The following is a 20,206-nucleotide window of genomic DNA, read 5'->3' as shown; positions in this document are numbered from 1 at the left end:
TTGAAGTACAGAAGAGGAGACAGAAAAATATTTGAAGAAATAATAGTTGAAAATTTTCAAATTTGATGGGAACTGTGAGCCAATATACTCGAGAAGATCAATGAATCACAAGTGAATGAAACCAGCCACACACATTATAATCAAACTGCTCAAAACCAGTGATAAAATGAAAATCCTAAAAACAGCCAGAGCAGGGAAAAAAAGGCATGCTATGTATAAAAGAACAAAGATTAAGATAACAGTACAAGCATATAGTGGAATTAAAAGTATTGAAGGTGGGGGAGTGTAGGACAAATACTGAAAAAACTATTGACCTAGAATTCTATACTAACTGAAAATACCTTTCAAAAAAGGGTGAAATAACACATCTTTCTGGTATTCTTTGTTTTCAGCCAGGATTCATCTGATGTCAGCAATAATATCCCTCGTTCCACATCCTCTTCTGAACCCAGATTGCATTTTTGGAAGTTCTCTGTCAATATACTGCTGCAACTGTTTTTGAATTATCTTCAGTAAGATTTTACTTGCATGTGATATTAATGATATTGTTTGATAATTTCCACAATCCATAGGATCACCTTTCTTTGGAATGGGTACAAATATGGATCTCTTCTAGTCAGGTGGCCAGGTAGCTGTCTTCCAAATCTCTTGGTATAGCCAAGTGAGTGCCTTCAGCATAGCATCCATTTGTTGAAAGATCTCAATGGATATTCTGTCAATTCCTGGAGCCTTGTTTTTTGCCAATTTCTTCAGCAGCTTCAACTTCTTCCTTCAATACTATTGGTTCTTGATCATATGCCACCTCCTGAAATGGATGAAGATCAACCAATTCTTTTTGGTACAGTGACTGTGAATTCCTTCCATCTTCTTTTGATGTTTCCTGCATCATTCAATATATTGCCTATAGAAACTTTCAATATTGTAACTCGAGGCTTAAATTTCCCTTCAGTTCTTTCAGCTTGAGCATGTTCTTCCCTTTTGGCTTCCCAACTCCATGTCTTTGCACATCTCATTATAACTTTACTTTGTCTTCTCGAGATGCTCTTTGAAATCTTCTGTTCAGCTCTTTTATCTTGTCATTTCTTCCATTTTCTTTAGCTACTCTCTGCTCAAGGGCAAGTTTCAGAGTCTATTCTGACATCCATTTTGGTCTTTTCTTCCTTTCTTGTCTTTTTAATGACCTTTTGCTTTCCTTATGGATGATGTTCTTGATGTCATCCCACAGTTCCACTGGTTTTTGGTCAATGGTGTTCAATGTATCAAATCTATTCTTTAGATGGTCTCTAAATTCAGGAGAGATATAATCAAGGTCATATTTTGGCTCTGGTGGACTTGTTTTAATTGTCTTCAACTTCAACTTGAACTTGCTTAGGAGCAATGGTCTGTTCCACAATCAGCTCCTGGCCTTGTTTTGGCTGAAGATATTGAGTTTCTCCATTGCCTCTTGCCACAGATGTAGTCAGTCTGATTCCTGTGTACTCTATCTGGCAAAGTCTACATGTATAGCCATCATTTGTGTTGTTGAAAAAGTTATTTGCAATGAATAAGTCGTTGGTCTTGCAAAATTCTATCATGTGAGCTCCCGTGTTATTTCTGTCACCAAGGCTGTATTTCCCAACTACCAGTGATTCTTCTTTGTTACCAACTTTTGCATTTCAATCACCAGTGATAATCAGTACATCTTGATTGTGTGTTTAGTCAATATCAGACTGCAGAAGTTGGTAAAAATCTTCAATTTCTTCATCTTTGGCTTTAGTAGTTGGTATGTAAATTTGAATAGTAGTATTAATTGGTCTTCCTTGTAGGAGTATGGGTATTATCCTATCACTGACAGCATTGTACTTCAGGACAGATCTTAAAACATTCTTTGTGATGATGAATGCCATGCTATTCCTCTTCAATTTGTCATTCCTGAAACAGTAGATCATATGGTTGTCTGATTCAGAATGGCCCAAACCAGTCCATTTCAGCTCACTGATGCCTAGGATATTGATCTTCATGTGTTCCATTTCATTTTTGACAACTTCCAACTTTCCTAGATTCATAGTTTGTACATTCCATGTTCTGATTATTATGTTTGCAGCTGTTTCTTCTCATCTTGAGACATGCCACATCAGCAGATGGAGGTCCTTAAAGCTTTACTCTATCCACTTCATTAAGGCCAGCTCTACTCTGAAGAGGCAGCTCTTCCCCATTTGTATCTTGAGAGCCCTCCAACCTGAGGCGCTCATCTTCTGGTACTATATTGGACAATGTTACAGGCTATTCATAAAGTTTTACAGTAATATATCAGACAGTGAGTCACTGTTATTTGTAAAGTTTTCACTGGCCACAATCCTTTGGTAAGTGGATGACCTCTTCCTTCTTCTAAGTCTGTCTTAATCTGGAAGCTTTGCTGAAACCTGTTCCCCATGGGTAACCCTGCTGGCATGTGAAGCAACAGTGGCATAGCCTTCAGCCTCAAAGCTACATGCAAGCCAACACAGTAGAACAAACTGACAGGCAAGTTTGTCTCTCTTATTTGTTCCAACCCACTCTGCTCACTTCCTGGTCTCCCTCAGCTGTTCAAACCACTCTGCTCACTTCCTGGTCTCCCTCAGCTGTTCAAACCACTCTGCTCACTTCTTGGTCTCCTTCAGCTGCTCCAAACTGCCACCCACCCCACTTCCTGCTCTGTTTCCTCCCTCAAGCTGCTCTGAACTGCACAGCCGCCACCCCCGGCTAGCTTCTTGGTCTGCTTTTACAGTATATGAAAAATGCTATCTCAGTAGCAGGTAAACTATATTGAGTCAAAGATGTATTCTGTAAACCCTAAAGGAACCCCCAAAATAGGAAAGCAAAGAGTTATAGAAAAGAAGATAAAAGTTGAATTAAAAATACTCACAAAAGAAAAATACTCAATCCAAAAGAAGAGAAAGGATTGATTAGAAAAAAAATAGGAAAAATATAAAACACATAAGAAGATAGTAGATTTAAAGCTAATCCTATCAATAATCACATTAAATGTAAACTGTGTAAACCAGGGATCAGCAAACTTTTTCTATAGAGCCACTTAAACTTTTTAGCTTTATGGTCAGAGTCTCTGTGTAAACCACTCAACTCTGCTGTTGCAGCATAAAAGCAACCATAGGCAATATATAAATGAATGAGTGTGGCTGAATTTAGCTATGGACCATGATTTACCAAGATCTGGGCTAAACATCTCCATTAAAAGACATACATTGTTGTATTGGTTAAGAATACAGGACCGTGCAATGTACTACCTACAAGAAATGCATTTTAATGTAAAGACACAAATAGGTTAAAGATAAAATGACACAAAAAGATATACCTGCTAACACTAACCAGAATAGAGCTGTAGTAACTAAACTACTACCAGGCAGAGTAGATTTCGGAACAAATAAATCAAAATATTATCAGGGATAAAGAAGGTCATTTCATAATGATAAAGGGGTCAATTCACCAGGAGGACATAACAGTCCTAAGCATTTGCATGCCTAATAACAGAACATGAAAATAAATGAAGAACCTAAATCACAATAAAAATTTAAAAAATAATAAGAAAAAGTAAAGATAGAACTGTAAGAAGGAATAGAAAAAATTTATAATTAGATTTGAATATGTCAATAGCCCTTTCTCAATAATTGATATAAAACAGCCAGATATAGAATACTTGAACAACACTATTAGCAAACTTGACCTATTGATATTTATGGAACTCTCCACTCAACAACTGCAGAATACACATTCTGCATATGGAATGTTCACCAAAATAGACCATATTCAGGGCCATAAATAAATCTCAATAAATATGAAAGAATTCAATTCATAGAAAGTATTTTCTCTAACTACAATTAAATTAAATTATAATCATTAACAGAAAGATCTCTGGAAATTTTCCAAATATTAGAAACGAAAATATCAAGTCCAGGCCCTTAAGGACTATGCTGCGTAGACATGTGGAAAAACAGGTTACATGGAATAACTAAACACACAGAGCTATGTACTCCATCAGAAACATCTTTGTGTGCACAACCTTTCCCCCTCATAGTAGTTTTTGATCTTGGTGAAGCTACTTAAGTACTCTGAACCTGTTTCTTAATCTATGCAATGAGAATAATAATTACTGTATATTCTTCCCATTGAGAAGTAAAGAAAGAAGATGGCAGGATAGGCAGACAAGCTACACACACCCTCTTCAACAAGAAAACAAAAACCAGTTGACACAGATACAGAAGATAATCCTAAATATAACAAAGTCACAATGTCTTGGAGATAACAGACCATCACAGTCCACCAAAGAAGCAAGATAAAGCAGTAGAAACCAGGGACCAGGATTCAGACCCAGCACATATCCCTGAGGAAGAAGCACATTGGAACTCCCTGATAAGGAATTCAAAAGAATTATATTTAGGTACTTTCATTGGATTGAGAGACAGATCAAGGAAAATACTAGCAAAATTGAGGAAAACACAGAGAAAACCCTAGAACAATTTGTGAAGACAATATGAGAACAAAATGACAAAATAAATGAAAAATGAGAAATGATACAAAATCTACAGATAGAAATCCAGAAGATTAATACAAAATTCTCAGAAATAGATAACATTGAACAGGCAAAGGAGTAGAATTGAATCAACAGAAGACAGAATTAGTGAGATTGAAGACAAATACCTCAATACTTCTTAGGAAAGGGATCAATCAGAAACAAAGATCAAAACAAAAATGAAGAAAGCCTATGATTCATGTGGGATACCATCAAAAGGAGTAACCTCCATGTAATTAGAGTTATAGAATAGGAAGAGACAAATAAAACCACAGAGAAAATTGTCAAAGATTTGTTGGAAGAGAACTTCCCTGATATGATGAAAGACATGAATATATCCATTCAAGAAGACCAAGAAACCCCAAACAGGATAGACCCCAAAAGAAAATCACCAAGACATATCATCATCAAACTCACCAAAACCAAAGACACAAAATCCTGAAAGCAGCGTGGGAAAAACAAAAAGTTACCTACAAAGGGCAACCAATAAGACTAAGCTTTGATTTCTCAGCAGAAACCATGTATGTGAGCGGGCAATGGGATGGTGTATATAAAGCCCTGAAAGAAAAAAATTTCCAACCAAGAATTATATACCTGGCAAAATTGTCCCTCAAGTATGATAGTGAAATTAAGACATTTCCAGATAAGCAGAAATTAAAGGAATTTGTTAAAATCAGACCAACCTTACAAGAGATGCTAAAGAGAGTCCTTTGGACTGAGAAGCAACAACAGCAAACAACAATTGACCATTAACACACATGATGACATAACTCAGGAACCAACCAATTTGTGGAATTATCCAAAATAAATAAGCCTACAAGATTGTAAACAGGGAACCAGAGACATTAATTGGCAAATGAGGACGACTACAGACCAAAAAGAGGGAAAAAATTATGTAGTTACAGACCTTCTAAATGGTGAGGAAGTCAAGAGAATTGAAAGATAAAACAGACTGTTCTAAACTTGGGGAAAAAATGACAAATCACAGGCTAACTTCAAAGAAAATTAATAAACCTTCACATCACAATAAAAAACAGGACAAGCACAAATATCTAGCAAAATACTGAAACAATAGGAATGAAGGAAATGATAACACAATTCATGAACAAAATGAGCTCAGCACAGAAAAGTATATGGAACAAAGAAACCAGGAACACCACAAAAAAACACATAACAAAATGACATAACAAATTCATACTTGTTGATAATTACACTGAATGTCAGTGGATTAAATGGACCAATCAAGAGATGGAGAGTTGCAGACCTGGATAAGAAAACATAACCCATCAATATACTGTCTACAAGAGACACACCTTAGAGACAAAGACACAAATAGACTAAAAAGCAAAGGTTAAAAATATATATATATCAAGCAAATGGCAACCATAAAAAAGCACGAATGGCAATATTAATATATGATCAAATTGACTTTACAACAAAAACTACCGTAAGAGACAAGGAAGAACATTGTATAATGATTAAATGATTGACTGAACAAGAAGACATAACCATAATAAATATCTATGCATCTAATACAAGAGCCCCAAAATACATAAATCAGACTTTAAAGAATTGAGAAGGCAAATAGATGACTCTACAATCATAGGAGGAGACTTGAATACACCACTTTCAAAGATAGAACAACTGGAAAGAAACTCAGAAAAGACACAGAAGCGCTAAACTATACAATTCACCAGCTTGACCTTCTAAACATCTACAGAGCACTTCACCCAACAATAGTACAATATACATTCTTTTCCAGCGTACGTGGAACATTCTCCAGGATAGACCATATGTTAGGCCACAAAGCAAATCTTAATACATTTAAAAACATTGAAATACTACAAAGCCTCTTCTCAGATCACAATACTATAAAATTAGAAATCAACAATAAGATCAATGGAAAAAGAGCAAACACATAGTAACTGAATAACACCCTCCTTGCAAATGACTGGGTAATAGAATAAATAAAACATGAAATTAAAAAATTCCTTGAATCAAATGAGAATGAAAACACAACATACCAAAACCTTTCAGACACATCAAAAGTAATGATCAGAGGCCAATTTATAGCAAAAAATGAAGACATCAAAAAAGAAGAAAGAGGCAAAATCAACACCTTAATCCAACATATACAACAATTAGGAAAAGAGCAGCAAAAAAAATCCTACAATCACCAGAAAAAAAGAAATAATAAAAGATTTGAGCAGAAATAAATAAAACACAAAATAGGCAATAGAAAAAAATCAATAAGACTAGAAGTTGGTTTTTTTGAAAAGATTGATAAAATTGACAAGCCAATGGTAAATTTAACAAAGGAAAAGATGGAGATAATACAAATATCACAAATAAGATACAAATTGGGCAATGTCTCAACAGAATCAACAGAAATTAAAACAATAAAAAGGATAATATTAGGATACTATGAAGAACTAAGGGACCTCTGGTGGCGTAGTGCCTAAGGCATTTGACTGCTAACCAGAAGGCTGGCAGTTGAAACCCACCAGCGACTCCTTGGAAGGAAGATTGGGCAATCTACTTCAGTAGAGATACCACCTCAGAAACCCAAGGACGGGTCACTATGAGTTGGGATTGACTTGAGGTTTTTGTTTTGTTTTGTTTTGTTTTTAAGAAGAACTATACTCCAACAAATTTGAAAATCTAGAAGAAATGGACAGCTTTCTAGAAATGTGCTACTTACCTAAACTAACATAGACTGATGTGGAAAATTTGAACAGACCCATAACAAAAGAAGAAATTCAACAAGTCATAAAAAAAAATTATTAACAAAAAAAGCCCTGGAGAATTCTACTGAAGGTTCAGAGAACTGACACCAATCCTACTCCAACTATTACAGAACATAGAAAAGGATGGAATCCTCCCAAAGTCAGTTTATGAAGCAAGCATAACCTTGTTACCAATACCAGGCAAAGATACCACTAACAAGGAAAACTACAGACCAATCTCCATCATGAAAATCTTCAACGAAATTCTAGCCAATAGACTCTGACAACATATCAAAAAAAGAATACATCATGACTAAGTGGGATTCATATCAGGTATGCAAGGATGAGTCAACATTAGAAAAACAATCGACATCATCCATCACATAAATAAAACAAAGGAAAAGAACCACATGATCATATCATTCAATGCAGAAAAGGCATTTGATAAAACCCAACACCCATTTTTGTTAAAAATTCTCAGAAAAATGGGAAGAGAAGGGAAATTCCTCAATATAATAAAGTGCATATATGCAAAATCAATAGCCAACATTACTGTCAATGGGAAAGACTGAAACCATTTTCCTTGTGAACAGGAACCAGACATGGATGCCCTCTATCACCACTTCTATTCAATATTATATTGGAAGTCCTAACCAGGCAATAAGGCAAGAAAGGGAAATCAAAAGCATCCAAATTGGTAAGGAAGAAGTCAAACCATCCCTATTTGCTGATGATATGATTCTATACATAGAAAGCCCAAGAGACTCAGTTAAAAAAAAAAAAAAAAACACCACTGGACTAATTGAGAGATTTAGCATAGTGGCAGGATATAAGATCAACATACAAAAATGAGTTGGATTCCTGTACACCAACAAAGAGATTGCTGAAAAGGAAATAAGGAAATCAATACCATTTACCATAGCTACCAAAAAACTAAAATACTTGGGAATAAATCTACCAGGGACACAAAAGACCTATACAAAGAAAACTACAAAAGACTACTTCAAGAAACCATGAGAGACTTACGTAAATTGAAGAACATTGTGAAAATGTCAATATTACCCAAAGCAATCTATACATTCAGTACAATCCCAATCCAGATCCCATCCACATTCTTTAAGGATATGTTAAAACCAATTACTAATTTTATATGGAAAGGAAAGAGACCTTGGATAACAAAGCACTATTGAAGAAGAACAAAGAAGGAGATCTCACACTCCCTGATCTCAAAAAGTATTATACAGCCACAGTAATCAAAACAGCCTGGTACTGGTACAATGACAGACACACAGACCAGTGGAACAGAATTGAGAACCCAGAAATAGATCCATCAAATGATAGTCAGCTGATTTTTGACAAAAGGCTGAAATCCATTAACTGGGAAAGGGATGGTCTCTTTAACAAATGGTGCTGGCAAACTGGATATCAATTTGCAGAAAAATGAAACAAGATCTGTACCTCACACTATATACAAAAACAAACTCCAGATGGATCAAAGACTTAAATGTGAAACCTAAAACTATCAAGTTCCTCAAGGAAAAAATAGTGGCAAATTTAGGGACCCTAATAAATGGCATAAATAGACTGCAAAGTATAACCCAATATGCACAAACAGCAGAAGATAAACTAGATGAATGGGAACTTCTAAAAATTAAATTTGAATGTGCTTCAAAAGACTTCTCCAAAAGAGTCAAAAGAGAACCTACAAATTGGAAAAAAATATATTCAGTAATGACATATCTGACAAGGGACTTGTCCAAAATTTGTAGAAAACTCTAACACCTCAACAACAAAAAGATTAACAATTCAATTCAGAAATGGGCAGAACACATGAATAGACACCTCAACAAAGAGGATATTCAGGCGGCCAACACACACATGAAGAAATGCTCATGATCATTAGCCATTAGAGAGATGCAAATCATAACAACGAGATACCATCTTGCGCTAGTACTAATAACAAAGTTCAACAAGACAGAAAATAACAAATGCTGGCGAGGATGTGGAGAGATTGGGACTCCCATACACTGTTGGTGGGACTGTAAAATGATATAACCATTGTGGAAAGCAGTATGGTGATTCTTTAAAATGTTGGAATCAGAAATACCATTCAATCCACCACCCATTACTAGGTATATATCCTAAAGAAGTGAGAGTCAAGACAAGAACAGATATATGCACACCCACGTTCATCCCAGCACTATTTACAATAGCAAAAAGATGGAAACAACCTAGGTGCCCATCAACAGAAGAATGGGTAACCAAACTATGGTACATACACATAATGGAATACTATGCAACACTGAAGAATAATGTAGAATCTGCAAAACACCGCATAACAGCGATGAACTTGGAGGACATTATACTGAGTGACGTAAGTCAATTACAGAAAGACAAATATAGTATTAGTTCATTATTGTAAAAAGTCAAGGAAAGGTTCATATATGGAAGGATACTTTCTTTGTTGGTTACCAGGGTTGGGAAGGGAGGGAGGAAACACTGCAAAAATAAAAATAAAAAACTGGAAATTAGAAAAAATAAAAGAATTAAATAAATACATGAAAAGCATCCTTTACCATTCCATCTTAGCTCTTATTAGCTACTCAGAAAACATTCTTTTTTTCCATGCCAAGTTCACACAATTCTTGGTAGGATTGGCCTGCACCTACATATTCTGATTGCTTAGCTTTGAACTTTTTACTACGAATTTTATTTTTTGAATAATCATCTACCTCTATAATTTATTCTTTCAGTAGTAAATTCAGAAATAATCTGAAGTATTCATTTTTGGTATCTTTCTTTTTTCCTCAGTATTTGCTTTTAACTTTTGGAAAATAGTACAGTAATTTATTTTTAGGAGATAGATTTTCAAAAATAATATATGAATATCAAATGTAAGTAAATGATCTGATCCTTACTTTGACATCTAAAATCGCTATTGGTTTTAAAAGAACTGAGTATTAAGTGATTGTTATATCAAGGTAATTGGCTTCATGTGAATTAGAAAATGATAAAACCAAAATTGCCCACAAAGATCTCACTTAGAAAATAATTAGTAGAAAAGTAGTATTTCACACATCAATATTAGACACAGATGTCATAAAATACGCATTATGCATTTCAACTAGTACAAAAGTAATTGAAGAAGAACACAGTATAATGCTATGGAGTCATCATGGAGGTCTTAACCAAGGAGATGGAATAGAGCTGAAGGAGGATATAGATGTATAAAAAGCAAAACAATTAAACTCTGGAATACGCCTATGGAGCATAATTGACTCTAAAGCAAGTCTATTATGAAGGCTTTTCTTTTAAAAATCAGTTTCCCCATGACTATCAAATTTACTGTTAAATGTTAAGTGGTTCATGCTCTATATGTACAGTATCATCAAATTTGTTTATTTTGCATAAACATTAAATCCAGCTAGCCAAGATATTTTAAGCTAGCAGCTCCTATCAGCATATGAAAACATAAACATGACGATCTGGCATGAATTCTTCTTCTCAATAGCAAATAATATACTGGCTTAAGCAAATCATTGTGTTGGTAGGCTTATCATTTTGTTCAAACTAATCGGATCATGAAGGGAACAGTAGTCTCATCTCTGTTTTACGGCATCCATACAGTCAACTGGCGCTTGGTGTCCCATTGCAGTTTCCCTAACTGTTTAGAAATCCCATCTGAAGCTCATCATTTTGATTCTCTTTCACGGGGTGGCAATTTAAAAACCCAATCAGTCAATCACTCTTTTCCCTTTTATCTATAGTGCTTTTCCTTTCCCTCCCTCCAACCATTGTTTCCTTTCTTTTTTCTTTTTACCTACAGTAGTTTATCTTAAGGGACAGGCCAGGGTTAAGAAGATCTCTTTGCTTCCTGACTCAGATCCTTCTACTCATTCAAGGCAGTCAGCTATCCCCTTTTCCTCCCTGAATGCTTCCTTTATTTCATCTTCATCAAGAGACCCTGCTGCTTTCCTAAATGTCCTCTTCCCCATAATAAATTTAAAGAACTTGTCTTGAAAAGGTCCTCCTGAAGCCCTTCTGTCATCTAATTTAGAGTTTATCCTGTCCTACTTTGTTTGTATATGTTCTTATTTTCTTAATTTGATCCATCAGTTCCTATTTTGAAAGATGTCTTTTTGTCCTAAAATAACTACTTGAGCCAATTAGCCAACACAAAGGTTTTTTGAATACTTAAGTCTTTCAGTACCTCAGCACACATTTTTCTTGAGCTTTTCAATAAATATTTTTTAGTTGTTTTTTTGTTTTTTAAATTGTATCAAGTTATCTTTTGGGTTATTAACTCTTAAAGTCATAACTTTCAACTTCCCAAATATTTTGAATTTGATTTCCTTTTTTCATGTGCTTCTGACTTTTCTGTTCCAGTGTGACTGGAGCACAGTGGTCAAAGGAAAAGTGGCAGGAGTCAAGATGGAGAGGTCCTGGGCTCCCATGTAGAGTGTTCAGGTTGCACCCTACACAAGAACACAGGCCATGGGGTTGGAGGGAGCTGGAATCCAGCCAGTGTTCTGCTTACCGAGTCCTATACCCAGGCATGAGATGTGTTTATGTAAGGAAGAAGTGCTTTGTCCATTCAGACAAATGTGACCTAGTAGAAGATCATGTACATGAGTTTTGATTTTTATATAATGCATTGAGAAACCATTGAAAGAGAATAAAAGGATCCAATTTCTATTTTATACAGAGTACTGTGCTATGTGCGATAGGAGTGGGAGCAGGGAGACTAGTCAAGAGGTAATAGTGGTCAGAACTAGGGTGGTAGAAGTGGAGATGTAGGGAAATGAATGGATTCAAGGTATATTCTGGAGGTAAAATGAACAGAAATTGGTGTTGGATTGAGTGTGTAGAGTAAAGGAAAGAGATGTGAAAGATGACTCATCAGTTACTAACTAGAATAACTATGGATGATGGCGCCATGTCCTAAAATTGGGAGGACTAGATAGGAACAGGTTCCCTGTTTGTACTCACCTACTAACCAAAAGGTTGGCTGTTCGAATACACCCATCAGTGCTGTGGAAGAAAGGTCTGGCAGTCTACTTCCATAAGATCACAGCCATTGAAAAGCCCTATGGATTGCAGTTCTACTCTGACACACATGGGGTCACCATGAGTCAACAGTGACTCAACAGCAACAGGTTTGGGGAAGGAGTGGGCTATTGAGAATGGGGAAATATATCAAGATTTCCAGTTCAAACAATGTATTTGATTCTCCTATGATATTTCCAGGAGCTCTGGTGGTGTAGTGCCAAAGGCATTGGCTGCTAACCAGAAGGCTGGCAGTTCAAACCCACGAGCCACTCCTTGGAAGGAAGGTTGGGCAATCTACTTCTGTAGTGACACCACCTGGGAAACCCAAGGAGGGGTCACTGTGAGTTGGGATCGACTCAACAGCAATGAGTTTGGTTTGGTTTTTATGAGATTTCTAAATTGCTACATATGGGAGGCAAGTGGATATAACTATCTGGAATTCACAAGAGAGTCTGCTCTTTAAGCTCAGTGCCCCAGAGGCTTTACTAGTCGTTAGCAGGCGGAAGGCTGCACATCTGGACAATCCTATAATGTTTCTAAAAGACTCATCATTAGCCTTTCCCCAAACAATCCAGAAATTTATTTTGAAAGAACCAAGACAGCTCCTTACATTGAGTATGAACATAATTATTTTGCCTTGAGGTAAATGCTTAGTCCTACATCTGGTGCAGTAAACTGGATATAACCCACACTGGAGTGAGTCTTGTATCTTCATTTTACTTGATTAAAAGGGTTCCCTGTGTACTGTCTTAGTAAACTTTCTGTGTCCTTATATCCTGAGTTCAGTGTTTCCTTGAAAAAATTCAAGTTGACCTCTCCTCTCCTCCTCTTAGTAGCCTGAATCACACAGTCAAAGTCAGTCAGGTTTGATAGTGTTCCTCCAGTTTACCTTGCATTTACTCCTTAGAATTTATAATCATGGTGTAGTGTAAATCTGGAGCCAGCCCATTGCTAGGAACCCCTTCTCTAATGTCACTAGATAAACTCCCAGGCCTGAAAGACTCCATTCCTGGTAGAGTTGTTCTCTCTATTGCTCCAGTAGGCAGAGCCAAAACTAATGGTTGAAAACCACAGGGAGAGAGATGCTGGCTCAACTAAGAGGAAAAACAGTCTTTCTTTGAGCTGTCTGAAAAGTGGAAATGCCTGCTGGGGAAGGAGGAATGAATTACGGTTTCTGGAAGTGTTGAGACACAGAGCAGACACATGTATGATGCAGATTCCATGGTAAAACTGAAGATCAGAGTACAGAAATAATCTCCACTGACTTGAATTCCTATTCCTGCTGGAGCTTTACACACGTTTCATTTCATTTAATCTTCATAATGACCTCTAATGGAATTAGTTATAGCTTCACTTTACTGAGACCAGGAGAGGTTATACTCACAAACTTAAGATCACACAGTTAGAAAGTGCCAGGGCCAGGATTTGGAGCCAAGATTTAAACTCAGCTCCATCTGAATCCAAGTCCTAATTTACTGTTTCTAGGATTCACAGAAGCTTGAGAGATTGAACTAGGGGATTTCTTAACCCTTCTTCTAGAACTGTTATTCTGTCTGAGTCAGAATGTGGATACAAGCATCATAGACTGTTGTCCTTTAATCATTCTTCTAGCATTTGTCACATTAAAACAACAGATTGTGAATCCAAAATTTTCTAAGACCTCTATCCAACAAAATGCCATAGGAAAAATCAACATTTCTACATGGTAACGGCCTTAGGTTGTGTCCTCTAGAGAAGTAAAAACAGTGAAGCTTATATATATATATATGCTGCTGTTGTTGTTGTTGTTGTTGTTATGTGCCATCGAGTCGGCCCCGACTCATAGTGACCCCTCCTTGGGTTTCCGAGGCAGTATCGCTATGGAAGTAGATTGCCCCATCTTCCTTCCGAGGAGTGGCTGATGGGTTTGAACCTCCAGCCTTCTGGTTAGCAGTCAAGTGCCTTAGCCACTATGCTACCAGAGCTCCTATATATATAAAATTCCCTTGAAATAAATTTCTCTCAGGCACTTGACTGCTAACCAGAAAGCTGGCGGTTCAAACCACTGCCACTTCTTGGAAGGAAGGTTGGGCAATCTACTTCTGTAGTGATACCACCTCGGAAACCCAAGGAAGGGTCGCTGAGTTGGTCTGACTGGACGGCACACAACAACAACAACATTATATATATAGGAGTTTTGGTGGCATAGTGCCTAAGGCATTTGACTGCTAACCAGAAGGCTGGGGTGTTCAAACCCACCAGCCACTCCTTGGAAGGAAGATGGGGCAATCTACTTTTGTAATGATACTGCCCTGGAAACCCAAGGAGGGGTCACTATGAGTCAGGTCTGACTCGAGGGCACATAACAACAACAATCACTATGGAAGTAGAGTGTCCAACTTTCCTTCCGAGGAGTGGCTGATGGGTTTGATCCTGGTTAGCAGTCAAATGCCTTAGGCACTATGCCACCAGAGCCTATATATATATATATATATATGTAATAGAGAAATTTATTTCAAAGGAATGGCTCACACAGTTGTAGAGTATGGCAAGTCCCAAGTCCCAAATCAAACATCAAGCTGGAGGCTTCTCCTAACTCATGCAGCTGCAGAGGCTAATGAACCCAATATCAGCAGGAAGAATGGCAGATTGCTGGCTCTTAGGTTGCGAAGGCAACAGTCCCAAGACCTGCAGGTAATACGGCATGCCTCTGGTTCAAGTCCAGGAACCAAAGAAAATGATGAACCAAATGCAGGATCCAAATCCAGCAGAAAGCTTGAGGGCTTTCCCATATATACTAGAAGGAGGCCACACCCTGAAGGAAACTCCCTTTCAACTGATTGACTGCTCATAGCAGATCTCATCCTGCAAGTGGTTACATGATATCTGATTTCATCAGGGGGTATAACCACATTATAGCTACTAAACCACTTAGAATCATGGCCCAGCCAAGATGACACCCATCTTAACTGTCACAATATCCCCTCTGAATTTTAAGCAGAACTTAGTCTAAGGGCCTCAAGATTGTTTTTATCTTTTATTATTTTTTTTTTCTCCTTACAGAGTTGCTGGCAAGAACTAAGTTTACAATGTAAATGTACAGAACACTAATCTTTTAACCTCTCTGAAAACTGTTATAATAAAATGTCTTAAATTTCCTACCTATTTTAGTCTTTGAGAAAATCTTAGAATATTTGGTTTAAGGCTAATTTTTCTGACCCAAGGTCTGAGTCAGAAGGTTTTTTTTTCCTCCCTCCCAGTTTTATTAGATTCTCTAAATAAGATTAATGTGCTTACTTGGAGGAAAAATGGCTTTGTATGTGTGTTAATGCTGTTTTCTAGATTGAAGCTGAACTCACCAAGCAAAGAGCCCAACATTTAGTTGAATTTGAGGAGCAAGCTCTTCTCTTTAAAGAAGAAGCTAAACTGATACTTGATATTGAAAAGGAAAAATACCAAGAAATGATCCAGAAGTATCAGAAAGAACAAGAGGAACTACAAATGAAGGTCTGCATTAGGATGGTCATCATTATTTAGTGGGTTTGAAACTGCTAAGACCACTGTAAATATGTTGATTATTTCCTCCTAAGAACACTACAGTATTTATAATTCTACTAGCTTTCCTCATAGGCACTGTGCTTTGGTTTTAGCCACAAAATTAAAATAGTTTGGCTGTTCTCCAAAATGGATAACTGAGATAAATTACATTGAATTACATAAGGGTACAATCTTTTTTTTTCCTACAAAAATAAATTTATTTTAACAATAATGTAAATTATGTAACTAATGGCTAATGTGGCTAGATATTGCAACTTATCAAGTATTCAACAACAAAAGATAATGTGGTGTGCTTACACAATTAAAATTAAAGCTTATCCCCTTTAATCGCAAATATTTTAAATTCTGAACAGTTTTAAATGAAGGAAAATGTTTTTCAAATGCATTCAGACATCTCATATTTCTTAAACAATGCACCTTGAATATAATTTAAGACTTTCTTAAGGTTTCCTTTTTGCCCTGTTTTTATAGATATGTAGCATAGGAAAAAAGAAAAAAATATATACATATTTTTTGGCTTTCTATGTATGTCACATGCTCTTTTCTAGATTGAATGTCAGACCACCGACTATTAATTTTATTTTTTTTACTAGCCAAGGAACCTGGCTATTTCCCATCACCTTCCTTCTTCCCCACCCCCATCTTATTCAATCCTTTTAACCAAAACTTAGTTTTAAATAACCTCATTAAGTATGGAAACCATTTGAGAGTCCATGTAATTTAAAAGCACCCGATGAGACCTAAATGGCCTCTATGTAGGCATACAGGAGCTATGGCACACTATTGCAGTAATGAAAAATAGGCAGAGCCTATTTAGCACAGGCATATATGACCAGTGCAGTAGCACAAGGCTCCACACTCAAGCCTCACACTTGGGTTTTTAATGCTCTGCAGACTCTGTCTGGAAATTCTTAATAATATTATCTTTGAATTTATGGTTTGTGAGTCTGAGTCTGATTAGGACAACAGAGTATGTGCCCAGGCTTGGAGTCGCAGCTCACACACAGTACTACCTCCCCTGTTCTAGGCCCCACAACCTCCCTCATCTCCTTCTCCCCTCACTTCACAAGTGCTCGTGCCCTCTTGGCAGCTCAGCCATTAAGGTAATTTTGTTTCATTTTGGAACTTGATGGGTATGAAAAACTAAAGAAATAGGGAAAAATTGCCAAAGCCTCATTAAAGATGTCTCGAAATTAAAATGATGAAACATGGCAGTGTTCATCATTTAAAGACCTTGGATAAAGGGAATGAAAAGAGGGAAGTGAAGGCGCAATGGTGAGCGTTGTAGATAACGATGCAGTGGGAAAGCTCTCACCTGGGGACACAATGGAGCTCCTCCTTGTACAATTTGTGATTAATATTTTATCTAAATGAATTCCAAAGTACTCTTTAAAAATCCAAATACATTTCTGGGAAGTCACACTACCCATTATTGAAAGTAAAACTATTTTTAGATGAAATGTAGCATCTCAGTCTGAGAGTAGATACAAAAATATCTTCAACAACTGGGGATAAATGCTTCAACTGAGCATGGATCTACTTCCAAATCTTGGAGAAACACCAGTCTTTTTTAGTATTTCATCACCAAAACCTAAACCAAACTCACTGCCATGGAGTCAATACTGACTCATAGCAACCCCCTTTGGGTTTCCAAGGTGGTAAATCTTTACAGAAGTAGATGGCCCAGTCTTCTTTCCTTGGAGTGGCTGGTGGTTTTGAACCACCAACCTTCTGGTTAGTAGTCAAATATCCTAGGAGCTACACCACCAAAGCTCCTTGTATTTCATCAGTCATTTTAAAAAAATGTCTTCATCAATGGAGAGGACTTTTTACACCACAGATCGGGAGGTAACACTGACAGATCAGGCAGATGGGTTTCGGTGCATAGGCAAACAGCAGGTGAGTGGTGGGGAGCGATAACTGAGGGAGTAGCCCTCAGCTAAAGAGGCAATCAGGACCCACCACCCACACTATTGTGGTACTAAAAGATAGACCCAACTTGCCAGATGTTACAGTTTCTCAAGAGAACTCAGAAGTCCATGCTATGCAAGTGAAAGCTCCTGATTTTTAAATGTTGACTCCCTTTGAAAAAAAATCCAAACATATTTGTGGCTACGTGAGCCTCCTCTCCCAAGGATAACATTGACTACTTCAGTATCAGATCTCCTCTGGATGATGGAAACCACTGTTGAGACCTAACAGTGACTAGCTTCCTTCCTGGATTAATTGAAAATAATGGAATATTAATTTATGAAACAACTAACTGTAGTGAATAAAGGCACCCTCATAGCACAGTGGTTAAAGCACTCAACTAGTAACCAAAATGCTGAAGTTCAAATTCACCAGCTGCTCCACAGGAGAGAGATGATGCAGTATGCTTCCATGAAGATTTAGACTTGGAAACCCCATGGGGCAGTTCTACTCTGTCCTACAAGGTTGTTATGAGTCAGAATCAACTTGACGGTAGTGGGTTTTGGTTTGGGTTATTCTTAAAAGTTGTTCTTTATGTAAATTTAACATTTGAAACAAATTTTGGAAACATAATTCTTTTTAAATGTTAGTTCACAAAGTCCTTGGAACTTTGGTCTGTGAATGTTTTCCAGATTCTTCGTGGGCTAGTTTCTTGTGTTAATATTTGTAATATGATGGTATCTGTGGCATAAGAAGAAATAAGGATATGTTTCATCAGAAGCAGCTCTGCTTTTCCTGGTTTGCTTTCTGGTCTTTGTTCTTTTTTTTTTTTTAAGGAGAAAAGAAATAAGTCTTTTCCCTTCTGAAGAGTTTCATGACTGTGAGAAAGAGCATCTCTAAGTTATTCTTATATCCCCTTTTCCACAGGTACTACCTTAAGAAGTAGTTTATTTTCAGAACACTCTGGTGTTCTCTGGGACTGCATTGTCCAATACTGTAGCCACTAACCAAGTGTGGCTATTAAAATTTAAATTAATTAGATAAAATTAAATAAAACTTTCAGTTCTCCAGGCACAGTGACTACATTTCAGGTACTCAGTAGCCAGTACTGGCTTGTGGCAGTTGATTGTGTGCATTTGTTCTCAGCTCTGCTATCAGTAATGTCACATTGGTAGCTTCTAATTGACCATGATGAGAGCATTTATAGCAATGCTACAAATCCAGGCTTTTTAGTGTTTTTGAAAGCCAATAGTTAAATATTTACCAGCAAACCACTGTCAGTAGTCACATGTGGCTTGTTGTTGTTGTTGTTAGCTGCTGTTGAGTCAGCCCCTGGCTCATGACAACTTCATGTACAAATAACAAATGCTGCCAGGTCCTGCACCATCCCCATGATTGGTTGCAGATCAGACATTGTGAAGGACTGTGGTGAGCCATAGGCTTTCCATTGATTGAGTTTTGAAAGAAGACTGTCAGGCTCTTCTTTCTAGTCTGCCTTAGTTTGGAACCTCAGAGGAAACCTGGCCAGCACCATAGTAACACATAAGCCTTCACTGACAGATGAACGGTGGCTGTGCTTGGGATTATTGCCCAGGAATCAAACTTAGGTCTCCTATATGGAAGGCGAGAATTCTACCACTGCACTCCAGGGCCTCATAGTGGCTACTGTCCTGGACAAGTACAGAACATTTCTATCATCGTAAAAAGTTCTATTAGGCAGTGCTGTTCTAGGTGGTAAAATTAAAAAGGTGTTTTTTTAAAAAAAATAAAAAAAAAACTTCTAAGAGACAAAATGTGTATGAACTGCTGTATGGAAAATGAATTTGCTCTGTAAAGTTTCACCCAAATCAAAATAAAAATTAAAAAAAAAAAAAAACTTGTAAGTGATAAAAATAAGTTTTATTCTTAACTTTCAAAAATAAGAATCTTGAAGCCACATATATCATAGAATTCCATTTCATCTGATCAGACTAGTACACTGATTATTTAGAATAAACCTTTTAAGAGCCATAGAACTGTGGGGACCTGGATACTATTACCTACAAACTAATACAAGATTTTTCTTGCAGATATCTGACTTAATCGCAGGCGCTACTAGAGATCTAAGGCTGGAAGTAGTTACTCTACAAGAAAAACTCCATGAATCTCATACTAGATATACTCAAGAATCTGAATCAAAGGAAAAAGAGATTGAACATCTCAAAAGTTTGGTTTCAGAATTTGAATCTCGCTTGAAGAAGGAAATAGACAGTAATGATTCCATTTCAGAAGACCTGAGGAAGGAAATGAAACAGAAGTCAGATGAACTGGAAAGAGTAATGCTGGCACAAACACAGCTGATGCAGCAATTTAACCAGTCCCAGGAAGAGGTAGGCTTCAGATGACAGTACCATTGCAATTAGTAAAAAAGCACATATTCTTACAAAAAAAAAAAAAA

General features: G+C 36.9%; 1 protein-coding gene across 1 annotated transcript in view; it reads left to right on the top strand.

Moving 5' to 3' along the window:
• Positions 1-20,206, top strand: part of LEKR1 (leucine, glutamate and lysine rich 1) — a 332,736-nt gene that overhangs the window by 253,899 nt on the left and 58,631 nt on the right. Inside the window, exons 10-11 of the mRNA XM_007943551.1 lie at positions 15,643-15,807; positions 19,839-20,138. Of these exons, the coding sequence (XP_007941742.1) occupies positions 15,643-15,807; positions 19,839-20,138 (465 nt within the window). The remainder of the gene's footprint in view (positions 1-15,642; positions 15,808-19,838; positions 20,139-20,206) is intronic.

The sequence above is a fragment of the Orycteropus afer genome, unplaced genomic scaffold (genome assembly GCF_000298275.1).
Source record: "Orycteropus afer afer isolate SDZICR_OR568_19922 unplaced genomic scaffold, OryAfe1.0 scaffold00109, whole genome shotgun sequence".
NCBI lineage: Eukaryota > Metazoa > Chordata > Mammalia > Tubulidentata > Orycteropodidae > Orycteropus > Orycteropus afer.
Note: the sequence above shows the minus strand (reverse complement) of the source record. Positions and strands in the feature narration are given on the sequence as shown.